The 21,010-nt window shown below is 45.1% G+C and overlaps 1 protein-coding gene across 1 annotated transcript in view; it reads left to right on the top strand.

The window, feature by feature from the left end:
* The first annotated feature begins 542 nt into the window (after positions 1-542).
* Positions 543-21,010, top strand: part of LOC119396513 (uncharacterized) — a 43,842-nt gene continuing 23,374 nt past the window's right edge. Inside the window, 3 exon segments of the mRNA XM_037663768.2 lie at positions 543-926; positions 3,808-4,469; positions 14,691-15,218. Coding sequence (XP_037519696.1) covers positions 641-926; positions 3,808-4,469; positions 14,691-15,218 — 1,476 coding nt within the window. The 5' untranslated portion in view covers positions 543-640.

The raw sequence follows: 21,010 nt of genomic DNA, 5'->3' as shown, positions 1-21,010 counted from the left end.
CAAGTGTTGACAATGCTCGCAACGTTTCTTTATCGCATTTCTCCTCCAGGGAAGTTGTGTCAGCTTAACGAAGACATACGCAGTGCGTGTGATGGTGATTAGAGTGGACATAATTTTAGACCACACAACTTGCGCTACGGCGTCCAGATTACGTTGCCTTCTGTGTCCACCGTTCACTGTGGTTTGTCCGCCGCTCACGACTCGTACGAAGGCCATCAAGGCGTAGTGTTTTGTTGGCATTTGTTAGCGATATGGGCAAGGACTGTGGCTCGGACAGCCCGTTATCTCACCTTGAAATTTTACTGCTGTTACTGTCCTTTACATAAACACAATGAAGAAAAATAATGGAGAATAGCCAAATCCATGCGATGCGAGCGCCCTCTGATGTAAACCATGTGCATATGTTTTTGACGCATGCGCATGCGTACAAAGGCGGACAAAACAGAAACCAACGTTGCCCGACGTTGCTGCTCTTCATAGCTCTTCGGAAGCAAACAGTACGGCGCGTGCGATTTGTCGCGCGGCCGTCTAGCCACGTCACGTGACTTTCAGATTGTCCAATGGTACGAGACGCGACGAAACCCGTTCGTATTCCGTCCCGCTGGGTGCGTTTTGTAGTAGAGGCAGCAGGCCACGCAAAATGGCTTCGAGCTGCGACAACGTCATCGAAGATCGTGTTAAACGCTGTGCCAACCGAGAAAACCCGACGTCCGAGCCATCGTTGGAGAAGACTGACGACGCTGACCCGAACGGCGGTAGCCATTTGAAGAAGCGAGAGCAGCACAGCTGCCGAAATCTGCCTGGACTGCCCCCGAGCGAGGCGTACGGCACCGACCTGACCACGGACTCTTCGCCCTCTGAGAATGACGACGAGACTGACACTGTAGCACCTCACGCGTCCGAGTGCGACATGGAAAGCGCACAAGGTACCGTTCACCCGCGTAGCCTCGCAAGAGCTGGCTAATCGCGCAGGCGCCCTGAAGACGGGGCACCCGTCTCCCTAGCGACGTTAGCCCTACAGGCGTGAAAGCTCCAACCTTGGAAATAGTCTGCGAGCGACCGCTAGTTTCCTCACGCCTATTCCCCGATCTCGACAACCGCTGGGTTGCACGCACCGCAGTAATATCTGCGCGGACAAACGGTATTACGAGTGAGATCGCGGCTTATTGTGTTGACCCAAGTCACGTTGGTGTTGTTATCGCTTATTTGCTTTATATATTTATCGGCGGGGCGTTGGACATTTTTACACGAGCTCGTTTTGTTGTGGTCCGCTTCCTTTATAGCTGCATAGTATCTGTCGCGGTTCCAATCCCAGAGTCCCGATGTGTGATTTGCTGGGTGTGTGTTTTCGTGGCCGAAGGTTGCGTTTTTAGCACGTAAACTGTTTCATTTCGACTAAAAGGTCGCGCTTCCTCACTCCGCCCACACGCAAGTTCGCACAGTTATTTAGAGGTTGGAAGAAAGAAAAGGGCGACAGATAAATTGTCCCACACAGTCGGGATCGTGGGGCAGATGACAGCTTTGTGGATGAAACGATCGATCCGTTCACTTTTTTTTTTCCCCGTCTCGTGAGGCGTCAAAACGGGGTCGGTTTCACAGCGTGCAGTTTCGTCTCGCAGCACCTTTCGAGGTTTCGTCCTTTTTGAAACACAGCTACGCGCGTCGTCAGATTTCAGGTGCGCACATTCGCGATCACGGCTGGCCATGGCATGTTGTGCGCGAACTCCCGCCGAATGGAGGCGTCCTTTCAAATTCCGCGTTGCTATTTCGGAAACATTTTCCCCGTACCCGCCTTGCGTGCTCCCTTGGCGGGCGGCACTGCGCGTCTGGCGTTTCCTGAAGCGCCTCGTGAACCACGTGGCTGGATTTGTTATGACTGCCTTTATCTTGAGTAGTATCTGTAGCGCGCCGCAAATACCGAAAAACACCGAACGTAGCGCCTTAGCTGAGTGTCACGGTGACCTTTTGGGGTCGTGCGCACTGGGCTGAAAATTGAGACCCTTAGCATGTTGCGGCCGCGAAAGTGGATATATCTGTGGCAAGCTGTGCCCGTCTGTGAACTTCAATTGTGAGGCGACAAGCATCGTGCGTAGCGTGCGCGTATTGCCGGTTTTGATTACTGTTACGCTGAAGCGGTCGTTGTTTAAAAAGGATACTAGTTGGACCTCCCAGGCAAAGAACACAAGAAAAGCAGAGAAAGGGGTGCTTTGGTGGTCCTCCATGCAAAAATTTGTGAATAACAACTTTTAAGGGCTGTCGTATAGCCTATGTAGCTCTCTGACATTTGATATTTTACGATATGAAGCACTGCATTTCAAGGCATAATTTATCTTAACCCTTTGTATCCCACGATGCTCGTAGGTGAAGAAGCAAAAATTTATGGCCTCACTTTCTATCAGAAAGTGCCAATTGATACAGTAAATAATAACTATCCCTCAATGAACAATATGTATTGAGATAATGAACGTACACTTATGTGTACGACAGAAATTTGTGTGGAACACTTCCAACAGTTCGCTGGTCCAATACATAGGTGCACCTTGCACTTTTTGCATTGAAGCCTTGTTCTTCGTGTGCATTGCGGTAGCTTGCACCTCGGAGGGCTCCTATGCGGCATCATACCTGACAGAAGTGGGGACATCTGAAGCTCAGTTCAAGAGGGCATTTTGAGTGAATGAATGATCATGGAGAGGTGCTTCACTTCTCACACTTTATTAGGCCAATGTTGACCTATAACTTGAATTGCGCAAGCTGCAATTCAGAACCCTTCACTGCGCAGTACAGCTGCGGAAACATCGGGAACCCCGCATTCCTGACGGCAACAAAGTAAAGACAAAAATATGCACTTCTGCATATTTTTTTCTGAAAAAATTTGCATAACAATACGCCTCTATCATGTCAGAAGTATCAAAATGAAATAATTAACATTTATATTATGAGAAAATGGAAGAAACTTGAGGTACATACAATCTCGAGCTCATTGTGGAGGAAGCCATTTTTTGGTCTTTTGGTGCACTGTCCCCAGTATAGGTATCGACATCTATTAGGCATATTTTGAAACCTCAGTGTGCCCCACAATACGAAACCAAGCTTTCGAGGCTCGGTGACACACATGAGATTCGCAGCGCCATTATGCGTTATGGCAAAATTTGTTGACACAGGGATGCAAAGGGTTAAGCCTGAACTGCAGCCATGCCCGTCTTTGCCGGAGTGCTTGTTTTGCGCCATTGCCATTTGGAAATACCAAAATCTGTTTACTGGGAAGGGTGGTAAGTTGGGCGTGTTGGTGGAACATAATAAATGTAATAACAGACAAGGATTAGCAAAGAACACACTCACAGTGCTGCTGGTTGTTGAAAGTCAGCGCTGTGAGTGTGTTCTTTGCTAGATCTTGTCTTTTGCACTGTTAGCACATTTATCCTGTTTACCGGCTGAAGGACAGCTTTTAAAACTTCGAATGCCAGGTTTTCATTAAGATCTCTAAGGATGTGCTAGGTCTTCAGGTGGTTTATAGGTGTAATTTTACGGAGAGGGACATTTAAAGTAATGATTCATGCGAGCATTGTTCTGACCATGGAGTAAGTCTACACAGTTCATAAGATACAGGGTTTTGTGATATTCAGGAGAAGATTGAGGATTGAAGAGGCGAAAGATCCTTGAAGGGGGGCTGTCGATGGACACCCGTTACACCCCTGTTCTGGAAATGCTTCCTGTTCAAGGATTTTTCATCTCGAGGTTCGTGATTGCAGGATGTTCAACATTTCCCACGCACATTCCAATAAATTCTGTTTCTCGACTCTTCCCCAGGAAAAGAAGCAGTTCCACAGACAATGCCGTCAGCTGATCTTCCCCCAGTGCCCCAAACTGCAGAGGTGGCCTCCCCCGTGTATGCCACCATCCCAAAGACATTGCAGCCCATAAAGGTGGGCGAGGTGCGATTCAATGGCACCACGGTGGCAGCACCTTCTATTCTGCCCAGCAAGGACGCTGTGGTGCTGTCGAACTGTTGCGTGATGTCGACGGTGCCACAGCCGACACCCGCCCCTGGGCTCCCTTTAGCTGCAGCACCCGTTGCAGCGGAGTCTGCTGTGGTGCCATCGCCTGCTTCTGTGGCGCAGCAGGCGCCTCCCTCCTCTTGTTCCTTCGTGCATTGCCCACAAACGTCGGAGCCGAACGCCGTGCCCCCTAAGGTAAAGAAAGACGGCGAGAAGAAGAAGTCGACGAAGTTGTCCAACTCTTCGAAGTCCGGTTCCAAGTCTCACTCTTCAAACGGTGGGGAGGCTGCCTCGAAGTCTGAGAAGAGCCGGAAAAAGTCGGACTCTTCGGACCGCAAGGAGCGGCGCAAGAAGCACAAACACCACAAGGACGGCGAGCTGCACAGTTCCAAGTGTAGCTCCAAGGAGGGGGGGAGCAAGCACTCCGAACCTCCGGACAAGAAACTGAAGATTTCGAGCAATGCGGCGGCCAAGGTGAGCATTGCATGCAGCTGTTCATACCTGTGTCTCGCGAGTAAATTTGCTGTCTGCATGATTGAGCGAGCGTCACTTGCTATTAGGGCACTGCAGAGGCTTTTACAAGAAACTCCATGGCACTTGATGTTGACCCTGCTCAGTAGCTTCGTTCCATCCAAGTTTTCTCAAAGCTCTTGCCATCAGCCACAACAGTCATATCAATAAATAAACAGCAAGGAAACTTCCGTGTACAGTCGGAATCAGACTTGTCTGGAGCGGCCACTCGGCTGCTGCAGCCACAGTTTTTTGCAAAAATATGCAGAGAATGACACCGTAATGATACCAAACATAGTTGTACCGCATGCTGGGCCCTTCTGCTTTAATTAACACTTTCCTGTCCACAGGAAAATAAGCAGTTTTTGGGTGGTCTAGTAAACAATTTCTTTACTGCTACACCAAATGCTTTATATTATAATGTATAGTATCAATTTGTAGCAGAAGGGTTGTGCTTTCTAATGGTATTATTTGCAAGCAAACAGTTACTAACAATTTTTTGTAGAAAAATACATAATGAAAATATTTGTAACAAAAACAAGAAAACTCCATAAAAACATCGATGCTGCTTTGCACCAACACAACCTAAAAAAAAAAATCAAAATATACATTTTAAAGAAGAAGACTATATACAACATCACTGCAAATATGAACTTTCTATCTGTGCAAGTTAATTTTATACAAAAAAAAAATGTTAGCCATGGTGGCTATCGTGCCACCGCACAAAGCAGTTGCGTGATGTGGTGAAGCACAAGTGTGCAGAGGATGTCTCGCAGAAAACGTTCGTTCTTTGCTCAACTTTCCGTTCGTGATAGCACAGTTTGCAGTTCCTGTATTTTTGTAGCTTCTGGGGCTTGTGCTGTTGATCATTAGAGGCACTTGTAGCGGGAACAGCCGCAAGAGCCTTTGGAGCTGGATGTTGTTCCTCATCAAGTTCCGAGGTTACTTGACGCACTTTCACCGTCCGTGCTAAACTCTGATGAATCAAAGTCTTCTCCCGAGTCTTCGCTGCTACCACCATCACAAAATTCTGATGCAGGCTCATCGGAATCCGTTGAAATTCGGCGTTTCCAAGGGGCAGCTACGCGCGACGTCGACGCCATGTCGGAAACTACGAGCGCTCGTCAAGCGCGATTAAAAGGCGTTTTAAAAATCCCCCCCCGCGGCAAAAAAAGGAAACACAAAAGCGAAACTAGAAAAATAGTTCTCCTTTCATGCGCTGGACAGCGCTAGCTGTCCGTAAGCGCTCCAAACGCTATAAAATGTTTATTGAAACCATCAACAGCATACTGTTGATGAGTATAGGCGCGGACAGGAAAGTGTTAAAGCATGAACGGAAGCTTGTAGCTTGCGCAAGGTAGCAGCTGCGGATGGCGCCAGCATCCGCAGCCACTCGCTCGACCGCTCTAGACAAGTGTGATTCCGACTGTACTTCTCCAGCGGTGTTGGTTTTGGTTCATAAGAGGAAACAGTGTGCATCGTGCATTTAAAAGTCAGTTTCATAGCAGTTTCTGCTGCCTTTTTCTGAAGTTTAGTGGTCCTTTTTTCCCAGCGTGTATTTCAACAAGTACTAAAATTGTCCAGGGGCACACTAGTGATTCCAACAAGCAGTTTATGCATTTTTATGTTATTAGTCAACAAATCAGAAAAAGCTTTTCCAAATCTGATATTCTGTTGCATTTTGTAGCATGCAAAGGTCGCAGCCACCAATTTCAAACAACGCTGTGTAGCAGAGTAAACAAAACCGTGTAGTGTACTTATTCAAAGTAGCACTAAATTTGCAAGTTAGATTGGGATACTCATTTCATCTTGAAAGTTTTTTTAGGAGTTTGAATGTTTGCTTATTTCTGTCCAGAAATGTCGCATAATGGTGTTGGGCTACCTCAAGTTGGCACTTACGCAGGCAGAATTCTCTCACTATTTGTCCATGCTGCAGATCATCGTTGAATTTAGGTTCAATCTGTCAGTCGATCAGTCAAATTTTCATTGTTTCTGATACAGAACACACATCGTAATTTCTGGCATTACCACAAAGTTACACTGTTGTCTTGTGCACCTTTGTCATGCAGCTTGCTAGGTCAAAGTGTGGTAAAGACGGCCTTTCGTACGTTTACTAAACGGGCAAAAATTGCTGACAACTTCATTGGCTCTCCTTGATCACTGTTTGTTACTTCGAACTACATTCTTCGAAAAGCAGCTTCTGTAAACATCACGTTTACTCATCTTGCCTATTGACAAAATTGACACTAGTAGAAATCGTCACGATCTTTTTGTCCATGTGGCATTTTACATGAAATGGGATACCAGAGGCATTGAATTATCAAAGCAGCTGTTTGCTTATGAGCTTCAAAAGGTGGTGCTGCATTTAGTTCAGAACTTCATCCAACGGGTCTTCTCCATGATCATTTGCTGTTATGGGCACTACTTCCCTGGTATGTCTCTAATCAAGATCACTGTACACAAATATACATCCGACTGTAGAGTAGCAGGTACGGAACATTGTCTAAATGATAGACAAACAAAGATAAAACCTCTTGCGAAGTATCTTCCAACATATCAGGAAAGGGTGTTTAAACCTTAATGGGGCATAACGTTATGAACTACGGGCGCCACCTTTTGAGGGCGGCATTGTCCTTTCTACCAGCGTCTTATAATACAGTAAAACCTCGGTGATACGATCACGGCTCGTACGAATTTCGGGGTGATACGAATTTTTCTGTGGTCCCGGCCAAGGCACGTTAGCCTTCAATGTATTGGAGCACAGTTGTTGCGAACCGATTTGCACCCCCCGACGTTTGATACGAACGTACGCTAGCGCACAGGTACGAACAGGTGCTGCCCGCGCTTTCGCGGAAGACGTGGCAGTCACGCGCGAACGCGGGCATGCGTGCTACACGACCATCAACGGTGCCTCGTGGCCTCCCTGATAGTGCGCGCGAATCTTGGAGGCATTTAGGCGCCTTCGTGTTTAGATTGCAGATGACGTTCACGTCGCGCTTTTTTTTTCGACGCGTTGGCGCGTGCTCCTATGCTCGAGGCAGCAGGGTCTTTGTACTGTGTTAACACGTGCCTGCCACATCGATGCAAGCCATGTCCCCGCAATAAGACGTTCTATGAAACAAGACCGAAACTTGCGCTACAGGTCCGTCATGAAGTCCGATTGAAGGTGGACGAAGACCCTGAGAGACGAGCTCGGCCTCTATCTATCGTGTGCAAAGCGCTTCTTAAGTTACTTTCGCCGCAGTACTCTGTTGTCATATAGAAAAGCGTAGTAAGATTAAGAAGGGGCTACTAGCGGTCTCGGGGCACAACATATCTGGTTCATTTAATTACACACGCGCGCATGCACCGTATATTTACGAGTACAAGTATGATCGTTGATGTCTAAAATCTTTACTGGCAATCATTCAGAGCTGTTCACGACGTCGCTGCGGCCCTGAGAAACACTAAATCAAAACGTATGCCAACTTTCTTTTGTCGCATACTAATTTTCCATGTTTTCTAGTGATACGAATTTCGGATGATACGAGTATTTTTGGCAGCCCCGCGAGATTCGTATCACTGAGGTTCTACTGTATGTACAAAACTTGAGCTCTCTATTGTGAGTGGTTTTCGAGAAAAAAGTGGGACATATGGGTCCCACTGACCACTGAAAGGCAGTCATTTAAAAAAAAAAGAAAAGAAAAGGTACTTTTATTTTTTTAATGCGAACTTGCTGCTGCCCTAAAACCACAAAGGACAGAGTTTACAAACACCTACCCTCTATCGCAAAAAAACTCAACTAAATATTGATTGTGCATCCACTTGCTAACGGCACTCGAGCAGCAGACATGGGTACTGGGCATGCCTGCAACAGTAATTTTTGTCCATGGAGGAAGCTCAACTGCTTCCTCCACGGGAAGAGACTTCTCTGCGTGAAGCAGGGAATGAAAATTGGGTACTGCAATCAGCTGCACACAATGTTAGACTCGCTACGCTTTAGAAAATATTTCACTATTTGCATTGCACAAATTTTTGAGGAAACTGCAGAAACTAAGTTTTGAGGAAACTAAATAGCACATTTAGGAACTCCTGCTGAAACGGGTGGAGAGCACGCCAAAATCTGATGAAAAAAGGATGCAGTGCGTGCAAGCGGAATGGTTCGTTTGAAACACGGGTATGTGCTGGCACCTTGCAAAAACCATGAAAACATCTAAAGCCGGTTTCTGGAACACCCATGCTGTCGCACTAAAAGTCTGAAAGCAATCAGTTCAGTAGTTTTGATCTAAAAAAATTGGAACATGGCGAAAAAAAAAGTTGGACATAGGATATATGTTTAAGCTCGCTGCAGGGGTCTAGTGGTTATGGTGCTTGACAGCTGACCCAGAGGTCGCGGGATCGAATCCCCGCCGCAGCAGCCGCAATTCGATGGAGGCGAAATCTAAAGGCCCGTATACTTAGATTTAGGTGCACGTTAAAGAACACCATATGGTCAAAATTTCTGGAGCCCTCCACTAAAGCAGCCCTCATAATCATATTGTGGTTTTGGGACGTAAAACACAATTATGGCTGTAGTTACCGTTTTTTTTTTTTTGTTTTTTTGCAAGGAACCATTTAATTGCTTGTTCAAAGAACTCATGTAGAATACAGTGAATTTTGAGCTGTAAGGTGAGAGTAGTAGTTTTCAAACCCTGTTAACCCCTCGGAAAGTTGTGCTATAGCCATGAAAAAAAATATGCTTCGAGCAGTCACGGCAGTATTCTGATGCATTTTGTGTCACCGTTTGTTCGTGTTGAGGTTTTTGCTGGCTTGTTGGTATTCTTCGCATGGTGTTTCGTACCGAGGAAGAAAAAAGAAGAAAAAAAAATGGCGTGCTCTTTTATGTCGAGCTTCATAGTACATCTGTTAACTTTATTCTTTTTTAGTCTGCATCGAGTGCACCTGCAAATTTGTTTACTTGTCTCGGAATAAGAGCACAGCTGCGCCTCTGAAGTGCTCCTGTTATTGTGCACTCTAAATGCGTGCAGAGTGAATGTTCTGAAAATGAAATTGCTAAAAATATGCACACAGTTTTGGTACAGTAGAGCTGTGTTTCTTGCACATTCTTAAGGCCTCGTAGAAACTTGGCAGGATGGTCAACAGTCAATGCTGCTCTTGCTCCGAGTTTCTTGTGCTGTGTTGAAGGGCTGCAGCGTAGAGCTGATGATTGTGCTAGTGTGTGCTAACTATATTGGTGCGGTGATGGGTGTTAATGCAGGCTTTGTTAACCAGGCTTGTTAGCAGATTTGACTTAAAAAGTATGTAGTTGGTCTTCAGTCACAAAATCAAATGGGAAATCCAATCACTCACTTTGAAGGAGCATTCACAAGAAACGCCGAATTACTTTAGTCTCAAAATGTGGTCTTTCAAGGCACATAAATGTTAATTTAGCTTTAATAAATTGAATGCTAGAAGAAAGAATGCAGGACATAGATCCTTTTTCCCCCAATTCTATGCCAGAATCTCAGTACGAGCACATATTGATGAAGTGGATTTCAAAGAATATATGCAGGCTTTTTATATTGCGGAATTGGGATGGCTGTATAAAAGTTCATGTTCAAGTTTGAGCTTTGGCTCTTTCATACTTATAGAATACAAAAATGTCTATCTTTAACAATATTGGCCTCGAGGCCCACCACTGGAAACGCCGGCACCACCGTCGGCATGACGTGCTTGGCAGGATCACGTGGTCTCAGCGGCCGCGTCGGCTGCTTGTGGCGCACTGCCGCGTGCTTTGAAAACGAGTTTCAAGTCCCACATGCGCTGCAGTCTGTTCAAATTCAGAAGTTTTCTCTCATTTTCTACTCAATTGAAACCATTGTAATAAAGTGGCTGCCTCCGAAGGCGACGAACATGGGGCTCTACCGCTCGGTGCCGCAGTGCGCTTACGCAAAGGAGCCCAGTGTCAGCCTGCACCGGTAACCGCGGGACAAGAAACAGCGTGAAGCATGGGTTGTAAAGCTAAGAACCGGCAAGTAGCCATCCGCTACGAGTCTTGTGTGCAACAAGCACTTCCGCGACGAAGACTTTTGTTACTGCGTCGGGCCTGCGACGTTCGGTGAGTAGCATGACAGCGCGCACTGAGACGATGGCTCACGCGCGCTTCCCGCCGGCAAATGATGCTTATCTGCCACAGGATGGTAAAAGCGCTACCTTTTACCACGTGCGGTGCGATGCCATCTCAGAACCCTCCAATGCGACCTCTTGATCGTCGGCCCCGTGCTCAGCGTCCACAAAATCGGCTGCAGATGCGCAAGTCATTGTTTAGATACGTTGAATTAAAAAACGCACTGGGTCCCTTATGCATTCGTTAAAGATGACTAGAAGGAAGGCGAAAGCCATCTTCTTGTCAGTCGATGTACTGATTCTCCCGCGCCCCCCTCCAAAAGCGTTCTGCACCTAACACGGTTTTGCACGGCCTCCGTGACCGATCACGGAGGCAACGCAAAGCGACCATGACGTGTGAATACGTCATCATGTGACGTCATAATGATGCTACATATTATGGCGATCTGTGACGTCATGATGACGTCATATGGTGACACCATCACGTGACGATTATTTTTTGCATCACTAGTGTTGACGCCACCGATGCGGGACGCCGACGGGCAACCTTCCCATTTGATGAGGCATGCATTGCTTCATAAGCTACATAAATTTTGCATTGCCTCCGTGATCGGCCCACCGGCCAACCCCATGTATTTTCTTGGAACCTCATTTATTTACGTGGGAAAGATGCCACCCTGTTGGCGTTAAACACGACACTGCTGCCAAAATTGCTGGGGTACACGCCAAATAATTACTATCCTGTTTTGCGGCTGCTGGTTGCTGCAATACCTTCTATTTTATTCACCGCTATTTCAAGTTCATGTGGGTGCTAGTTCACAGCCGACGTTTGCACAACAAGTCCGGCAAACGTTACTGTGTTTTCTTTCTTTTCCTTGGCGTCGCATGCTACTACATGCCGCCAGCGATCTCGAAGTGGTGAAGCTTTGGTCTATGAATTTGTTGATGACAGAGAGCCGCAGGTTCACTGGAATGCAAACGGAACGATAATTAAGGAGCATTAAAAAAAGGCGTCGCATTTGCTCACGTTTTGTGTGAGCACCAAACGAAACGAATGCGCTGAATAAAGAAACAGAAGCAGCGTCATTTGCCCGCTGACAAGACCGATGAATACACAGTGCGAGACAACTTGTCAAATGACATTGAAACGTACCCGAATTTAGACCGAAAAAAAAAAAACACTGAATCGTCGGGATGGCAGATCACAAAGTTGCCATGCGCAACGAAGCAGCAGTTGCAAGGAAATTGTTTTTGAACTGCTCTGATAGCGTCCGCACAGCAGTAGTTGTTTGTTTACTCACAAATTCTCATATTTTGCGGCCTAAAGTTCACAGCGCGGTGCCAAAACGCGCTCGTAGCAAGAGCGAAACCATCAGTACGAACATGCATGCAGACGATCATGCATGCATGCAGAGGCTTCTTTCTGTTATGCTCCGTTTGGTTATACAGGCAGTCTACTCCAACGAGATATTTCACATAGTTTGCACTCAGCGAGTGACTACCTTTCACGCAAGAAGCCGGTTCAGGGGTCTTCAACGCGGTGACAGCGTGAAGCGGGTGCTCGGTTTTCTGAAAAGAGACAGCGACTGTAGACCGTCTTGTGCTTTCAGTTCGTCGAAAATGATCATTTTTACAGTAAAGAACACAGTTCATTTCGAAAGTAGTTGCAGAAATGCCCTGGAGGTCTTCCGCGAGGTGTTTTTGTAGAGCGCCGACAGCAAAACCTATGGGGAGCGCGCCGGCGGTATCCTGCCTAGCACGCAATCGAGGCACGTCCGATAGAGGGCGACTCCATAACTCCTCGAGGCCAATAGCCCAGAAGAGATGTCCAAGACCGTAACATTGCGCTAGCTAGTGCAGGAACCATTTTCTGTGTCTCAGTTGCTTTCTAAATGTCTTCTGCAATTGAGAGTTTTTTGGCCACATATTTGGAATAGACCGGCTGCATGTAGCCTCTGAAGTTATTGGGCTTGATTGCTGGCAATAAGTGCATAGCAAAAACGTGGCTCTTGCAAAGGATTGTGGGCTACGGCGTCCGTCTGCGTCGGCTTCCGGTTTGAGACGCCGTGCCGCCGAACGGACACTGTTGCTAGTGCTGTCACTTTCTGTGTGTTTCATCTAGCAGTCTCGGTCCCTTTTTCTCGCAAATTACTGCATACCACTTGAGAGTGATGTGCAGCTCAGTTGAATAACAAGTGCAGTCACTACGGAATAGTTATAAAGGTGCGAATGGTCATGTCTTCATTCGAGTGGTGTGCACCTCCTGACACATGCATGTTGTTTCGCCGCAAAAGGCGTTTTTGTGCATGTTTTGTGGCAAATAAAGATTTATTGCACATTATAGAGTGATGAAATATCTGCCCCATCTGTTTTCCTGTTGCGAACTTGTAAAATTATTTGTTTACTTTTGTGTTGCAAGGCTACCATCTTGGGTTCGATATAGTGAATGTAAATAGTAAAACATTTCTTGCTCTAAGTGTAAACAACTCTCGCAGTTTTGTCGCTTTTATTTTATGCCTCTGAATCTTCCTTTACGTGAGATGTCTTTCCCTCGCGCACTCGAACAATGTGCTTCAATCAGTGCATGTGAAATTCTTCGCACTCGACATACACTTGCCTTTCAAGTTCCACTAAAAGGCATGGACACTTCCCACTTGCAAGTTTCTGAAAAACTAGCGACACCATACTATGCAACTCGTTGCTTCAAAACCAACTTCAGTCGTTTAACGTACTGTGATACCACTAACTGAGCGGCCTTTTTGTTCCGTATGTCATCCTTTTATGCGCTCAGGAGTTTTCATAAATTTCACAGAAAGTAGGCAATGCAGTATATTCAATGCAAGTATAGTTGATCGGGCAGACAGAGTACGCATACTCTTGTCGGAAGTCTTAGTGATTTGGGAGTGCACGTATGTTGACATTTGGCACCATGTGCTCATATGCATGAGTGATTCTGAGGTAGCCACCGTTTGAGCTCGAATACACTAAACGAAGCTGATTCTGCAAGATATTACTGCGTGTTTTAAAGCATAACCGTACAACTATACTCGCATGCTGCGCTTGAGACCCACCGCTCACCGATCCCCGTGTTTGCCCATTTCCACTTCTCGCCTGTTTCTCTAAAATGTGAAATACCACGTAAAATGTAAAATATCACGTATCCATTCGCAAAAGGTTCCAAGAACACAATCACTGGACAACCGGTAACAAACGCGCCACAGTAGTGCGTGTTTCCTCCCCGATTACACTGAACAGCAGGCACCTTGAAGCAGCGAAGAGATAGGCCTCGAACCGGAACTACCATAGCAGACGACGTGCCGTTTTGTTATCCACCTATTGAAGCACGTTACAATCTATGTATAGTTTTGCAAACAGAGAGAGCAAGTGATGGTTGGTTGTTTTTGACACTAATGTGTAAATATCCTGCAGCATATAGTGCAGTAATATTTGGCTTACTTACATATTTGCAAAAGCATTGAGTAGAAATTAATATTTTGTATGTTCAAGAAGCATTGCAGGACCCCTTTAATTTTTTTTCTTCTGTCTTTTCGTTATTGGTTTACCAGTTCCCATATTACCATTACCGTCATCAATTGGCCACTTGTAGTTTTACATGACGTGAAAACAAGAGCACTGGTACAAAAAGTGGCAGTTTTTTTAGGTACCTTGTCCAACATTCCTGGACTTTTGGTTTGCTGTTGACCCTTTAATGGCTCATTGAAGAAAGTATAGTGGACATAAAGACAGTAGTACATCTGTAATGGCTCAATCTTTATGCTGTGGACTAGTTCAGTACCTTGTTTAAAATGCAGAGCTGACGCGCGCGCACACACACACACACACACACACGCACACACACACACACACACACACACACACACACACACACACACACACATATATATAAAGTCTGTCTAGGTGTCCACTTGTGTGGGTACAGAATTGAAAACTGCCCCTTGATGACATCTCTCTTAAATACCATTGGTGAAATACTCATCAGAAGCCAAAACATGGCATTCACATGTGGTGTTCTGTCGACGACAAGAACTCGAGGTGAATTCATGTTTCCTAACTTGCTGTTACCCTTCCTTCCCGCTCTAGTCTTCTGGACATGGCAGCAAGAAGGACCAGCTCCCGCACAAGACAAAACCTCCACCTCCCCCGGCCCCACCGCCAGTGGCAACACCTTCCATCCCCATCGTCGCCGTAGCACCGCATCCACATTCACATCAACCACCCTCATCAACACCATCATCCTCCGCACATTCATCATCCTCGCTGACTGTTTCTCCTGTCAAGAGCACCAGCAGTGGGAGCGTGTGCAGTCGGTGCAAACGCAAGTGTGCTTCACAGCGCAATGTGGGCATTCAGTGCAAAAAGGAGCGGCACAGCAGCGGTCACTCTGCCTCTTCGTCAGGCTCCCTGGGCCCTCCGTCTGTGGTGGTTGGCGCGTGGTCCCTTGTCCCGCGGATGCCGGCTTCCCTGGAGTTTGGACACATGCGCTTGGGACGCTTTGTGCGCCGGGAAGTGCACCCCAACGGAGGTGGGGAAGTGCTGCACCTCTACTGGGACGAGATCTGCCACTTGGAGCCGGCCGATATGATGAGATTGGCGAAGGACTTCCTCAAGGTGAGTGTCAAGTCGATGTCAGTCCAATATCAACTACAATAAGGTTGAAAGCTGGGCTACACTCTTAGAAAAAACAGACTATTTGGGGAATATTTCTGCCACACAAATATAGTCATCTACCTCGCGTGCTTTCCTTGTGTTATCACCGCAGTCCTGGCACTTCCTGGACATGAACGGCATGTGCGCTATCAGCGTGACATAGCATTCTTGATAGGAAAGTGGCGAGAGCCAGGCGAGCAAGCAAGATGACGATTATTGTTGTGCGGCAGAAATACTCCCCAAATGCTAGATTTTTTCTGAGAGTGTAGTTGGTGATTGATCATCATGCCATATAGGTGAAGTAGTGCACTTTGATGCAGACAAAAAAGGAACAAGAGTGCCATGAGTGTAGTGCCATTCTTTTTTTTTTTTTTTTTTGCCTTGTCAAAGTGTGCTACTTCACCTATACGGTATGATGACGATATCAACTTGTAGGGATATACAGTGTTCTTTTATGGGTATGCAAGAAGCAAGCTTAGAGGCTGAATAGAATACCATTCGATTGGGGCCAGAACTAAATCTGATATGGCATTGAATACTTTTTGGATAGGTCATGTTATCAACAGCAAATTGTCTTAAATTGTCTTTGCATCCTAGTATATTCCACTTTTGTCAGACTTGCTGTTACATTCTGTGTGATGAAGGTTCGTTAATCAAAGGCACATAGCGAGTATTAGGGGCGAGCAAGCTGTTCATTCACATGGCTCATCGGCAGAAGTTTGGAAGGCCGGGCTTGGGCTTGCTTAGTGATATAGTGTGAATAGCTGCATAATCTCTTGTGTTTTGAAGACTTACATTGCCTCCAATTCAGTTGTGAATATGAATGCTTATAGCCTCTACTAATAGTGACTAAAGATAAGCTGATATTGAATTTGAAAGTTTCTAGTATATTTACTAATTCCTGACGTTACTTCAGAACTCATATTTGCATGTGCTTGGTGGAGGAAGCTTGATCACTACACTTAGCAAAAACAAACTAAGAGTTATGTGAAAGCTACAGCCAAAAATACGCAGTGCATGTGCTGACTGTCTCTTTGCACTGCAAGATGCTGTTCCTTCGGAAACGCCAGTGAAGTCAGTTTCTGTTGTTAGGTTACAGAAGTGCATTCACATAATTGACTTGCACATCTGCATAGATTAGGGTCGGCTGTGTATTTACAAGGCCGCACTTCGTTGGCCTGGCTTTACCATAACAGAGTGATGGCTGAACTTCTCACTAGAAAATTTGCCCCCATGTGGCTGCATGAGATCATAATCCACATTGTGGATTTCTAAGTATACTGACCGTGTTTTCCTATAGAAGGCATAACCTCTGTTCTGTTTAGAACCAAAGGCAATCGTTGTCATCAAGTACAACTTGTGAAGGCAGCAGAGGCTGTGCCTGGATGATCTAAGTGTGCTAGCGAAATGCCTCTATGACTAAAGAGGTAGTCCCACTCGTATTCTCAGCAACATCACTTGCCATCTGGCTCTTGAAGTCAGTCTAGACTGTACGCTCATTGGTGCAGGCTTGTATGACTCCACCTTTGAGTGGGTAATACGACTGCTTTCTAAAACTGTAATTGACTGCAGCCCTCAACTGGGCCTATGAAGGGCCATGACATCTGGAAAGTGCTACGATAGCTTTGAGGCGTCATGAACTGCGATTCATGTTAGATATTATTATACAAGGAAAAAACTGTATACACTGCTTTCAGAGGCAGCCTGGATTTATAGACCAGTTGCAACTCTAGCAGTGTTAGTATTTTCACATCTTGCTGAGCAACCCCTGCTCCCCCCTACAATATTTATTTACTTTGTAAACAAGGCGTGCAACTTTGATCACAAGGGGAGGAATGGACTCTCAACATTTAGAGTACAAATCTTTCACCAACAACACCTATCTATGACGAGAATTCTCAGGCACATGTACAGTGTAGACCTTTCATTTGAATTAGCTTTGTGCGTTTTCATGTTGGTTACATTATGGGCTGATGTGCATGACAAAAAGTATTCTGCATTATCCGCACTTTGCGCTGTGGATCTCCATACTAGTCGATTGCTCAGTTAATAAAGAAACATTTCACGTATTAAGCACCTCCATGTTGAGCTGCTCAGAGTTGTATTATCACATCTGGCCATTTATTGATGTTGAATTCAATTGGAGCTGCTGCTTCAGGTGGTGTTTACAGCCTCCGGGTATGCAATGGCAGTGAGTTTAAGAGCTAAACTCTAGGACTTGAATTGCAGGTCAAATGCAGGCTTTTTTTATGTTGCTTTTTAAGAGCTTTGCTATTGCGGGAAGAAAAAAACTACAGCGTCCATCAGAGCAATCTAGTTTATTTAAAGGCAGTTTGTACTTATTAACTTCGTACTGCTTAACAAGCTTTTCCTTCATCATGACAAGCTTCTATTTTCTCGTTGCTGTTGACTAGAGCATATGGGATATCTGTCATGGAACACCTGTGTCATTCAAATGTAGCAGAAATTGGAATTTTTGCTGGTTTCTTCTAGTGTTCTTTTTTTTTTTTTGTTTAAAAAGATTTTGGCAATCTAGGACACAACTAAGGCTTTAAGTTCTAAAGGAGCACACAGGCAGATAACTTAGTGGGACTTTGCCACTCAAATCAACTAGATTTCTGCTTCTACTCTCATCTCAGCGTGGGTTCGCAACATATTTTAAGTGTCTGTGATGGTATATATATCATGCTTTAAGTTTTGTAGGAAAGCTGGGTAATTAAATGTCTTTACCGTTAATTCATGTACAATGTAGCAGAGAATGCCGACCCAAGTTGGCGCGATGCACATAAACTTGTGGATGTTGTAGTAGAGGTGAAAATGTTATTTATAAAATTATCAAAACTATGCTATCAAACTTTGTAGATATCATGCAGCTCTCCATTATTGCTAAAAAAAACTGCAGATGCCATTCTCATTTGCTTTTTTTACATTTTTGCAAAATAAATGCTTCCAACGCTATGCATCGGCCAAAATATCTCGCTCCTTCCCATGATAGAAAACTTGGCACAGTACATAAACATAGTGGTTCTGGAAGTTGAAACTGATCCGGGCATTCGGTGCAAGAATTCAAATCGATGCATTGTGTACGCGATACTTTTCCTGCAGTTTTGCAATTTCAACTGTTCTGTAAGCAATTTTAAATTTATTCTCTTGACTCATATTCAATACATAAACTCCTCTGCTCTGAGGACTGTGGGGTTGACGTTTCTAGACTTAATATATCTTTCTTTCTTTGTCTTTTTTTTCTCGATTCACTTATTGTCATTAATCCTTGCTTCAAAATTCTCCAGAGCTTCAACAAGTTTGCTTGGACGGAATATCAATGAATTTCACTTAAATCAGTCTAGCATTTAGTTTGCTCTTCAGTTTGCAGTGCATGTAACGTCATGCCGGGATTAAATGTAAACAGAAAAATAGAAGATGTAAACTAATTAACCGTCCCACATTTTACAACGTGTATAAAACTGGCACGGTTCATGCACACTCACTTAATGTATATCCAGCACTGCATTGTATCGAAAACAGTAGAACTTTGCACTCATTTAGTTAGTCTCTTCTTGTTGGTATATATCATTTCAACAGGATGCTTCCTGCTAAACTTGTCTTGTTCCAAGTAACATCAGATTTCTGAACAAGTGCCAGTTGTTTCAAAGCAAGCACTGTTGATTGGCTTGCCTCTCCTTGCATACTGCCGCTATCTTAGGCAGAGTTGTTTTGGCACAGCCACGCTTTTTTCTTTGTAGTATCTGTATGCATCTTATCTAAAGCTCTCATTGACTAAGAATGGCAAACACTCATACATTGAGATTGCGCCCTTGTATGAGATACGGGCTGTCTGAAAGAAGGGGTAAAAAAAAGAAGTGTTTCTTGTCTGAAACCATGGTACAGTGATGTTGGGCTGTACCTGGCTGTACAATATCTGTGTGATCTTAGGCTGGTGGTTAAAGCATTTGGCCTCAGTGCCCAAAACTGACTGTATTTTGGCTGCACAAATACCTGTACTCCATCCCACCACTACCGTTCAGCACTACCAAGGCTACGGGGTGTAAGCAAGCCACACGCTTGCGCAGCAAAAACATAGTTCCAGATATAATTACCTTAAAATTGGCAGGGTTGAGACATTTGCGCTTGTTTGGCACGTGTTACGTCACAACAGTGCGTGACATGTTTATTCTTCTTCGCATTGATGTCGTGTGCCTTTAATTGCTGTATCAGTAACTGCCGGTAACTGTAGTTACAAAGCAACATGGCAGCGTCCATGCAGACTCAGCCGGCCACTTTGATCAGAATTTGCGCTTGCTATTTGCCCACTGCGCTGGCAGCAACAAATAAATGGGGAAATGAGCCATCGGTTTGTGCCATCTCACGCTGAGGACAAAGCATCAGGCACATTTTCTCATTATTTGCGAGATCAGCTGTTTGTTTAGCCACGCCAGCTAAGCCTAACACGCCGAGAATTTGGTAATGGTTTTTAGAATCAGCGCAGTATAGTCACGAATACATTGCCGCCGAAACATCATCACATTAACCTACAGCAAATACCAGCATCAGTTTGGAACTTACGGGTCACACAGCACACGATGACGACTTGATAAATTTGAAGCGAAGGGCACCAGCTGCGACGGGTGCACTTTGTGGCACTTTGGGGCACAAAGTGCCACCTAGTATTCTAGGTGGCACTTTGTCACCAGTTTTTAAATAAAATTGCGACATAATTGAACATTGTTGAACCAAACACCGCAGAACAGCTAAATATGTAATGAAACGGATAAACCAGTTGTCACAGCATGGGCTAAACCAGAAGCAGGTAAATATCAGTGTTGAATACGGTGGACAATTTACACAAACACAACTCTTGAGGGTGTTGTTATTCATGTAAACATGTATGAAAATTGCAATCCTGAAGCTGCATGCAGCCATAGTCCTCTTCTCATGATGATGATAGTAGATTGATGACGCGCATCGGTGACACTGAAGTTTTAAGCAAAAACACCTTCATCGATTAATCGACATAGTGTTGGCAGTCCCGTAAAAGCTGGGGCTGCATGCATCTTGATGATTCAATTATTAAAACGAGAAAAATGGCCCCTCGCTGGTCTACTGCTTAGTTCCCTTAAAGGGGTACTGACACGAATATTTTCAGTTGCCGTTTTTTTGCGTCAAATGAAAGGTCAAGCCCTCAAGAGCCTAGAAAAGGTAGTGCTAAGCGCGAGTGTGCCCTGAAAAAGTAACTACAGTATGTTTTTAAAAGCTAGTTTCGGTTCCTACTGTACCCTGACGTCACAACACGGTATGAGCTTCTCGTCACGTGCTCGCACAATATGTAGTGATGTTTCCACGGCTGCTCCGCACCGTGGCTCCGTTGGTGACGCACAAGCAGCCATTTTGGAAGTTTTGATGACACACAAGCGGCCATCTTGGAAGTTTTGGTATCTAACGTCATCATAACTAGCCATACTGCTGCGTGAAGTCACCAGAATTTGTACTGTAGCCTGACGTCAAGCTAGTGTCGATGTCAGTAGGTGCGCCACGGAAAAATTGGCTTTAATATCTAATTAAAATATCTTATCAGCATTTGCTGAGCTTCACACTTGCTCAGAACCACCTCTGCATACAGGAGATTTGTATGGCAGAGTAAACTCGCCTCCGAAAAAAGGTGTCAGTACCCCTTTAAGGCTTTTTAACACGAAAGTGTTTTATGCCAGGTCATTTCAGTCACAGAAATACATCAGCAAAATGAACGCCATCAGATG

This window comes from Rhipicephalus sanguineus, chromosome 6 (genome assembly GCF_013339695.2).
Source record: "Rhipicephalus sanguineus isolate Rsan-2018 chromosome 6, BIME_Rsan_1.4, whole genome shotgun sequence".
NCBI classification, from domain to species: domain Eukaryota; kingdom Metazoa; phylum Arthropoda; class Arachnida; order Ixodida; family Ixodidae; genus Rhipicephalus; species Rhipicephalus sanguineus.
Note: the sequence above shows the minus strand (reverse complement) of the source record. Positions and strands in the feature narration are given on the sequence as shown.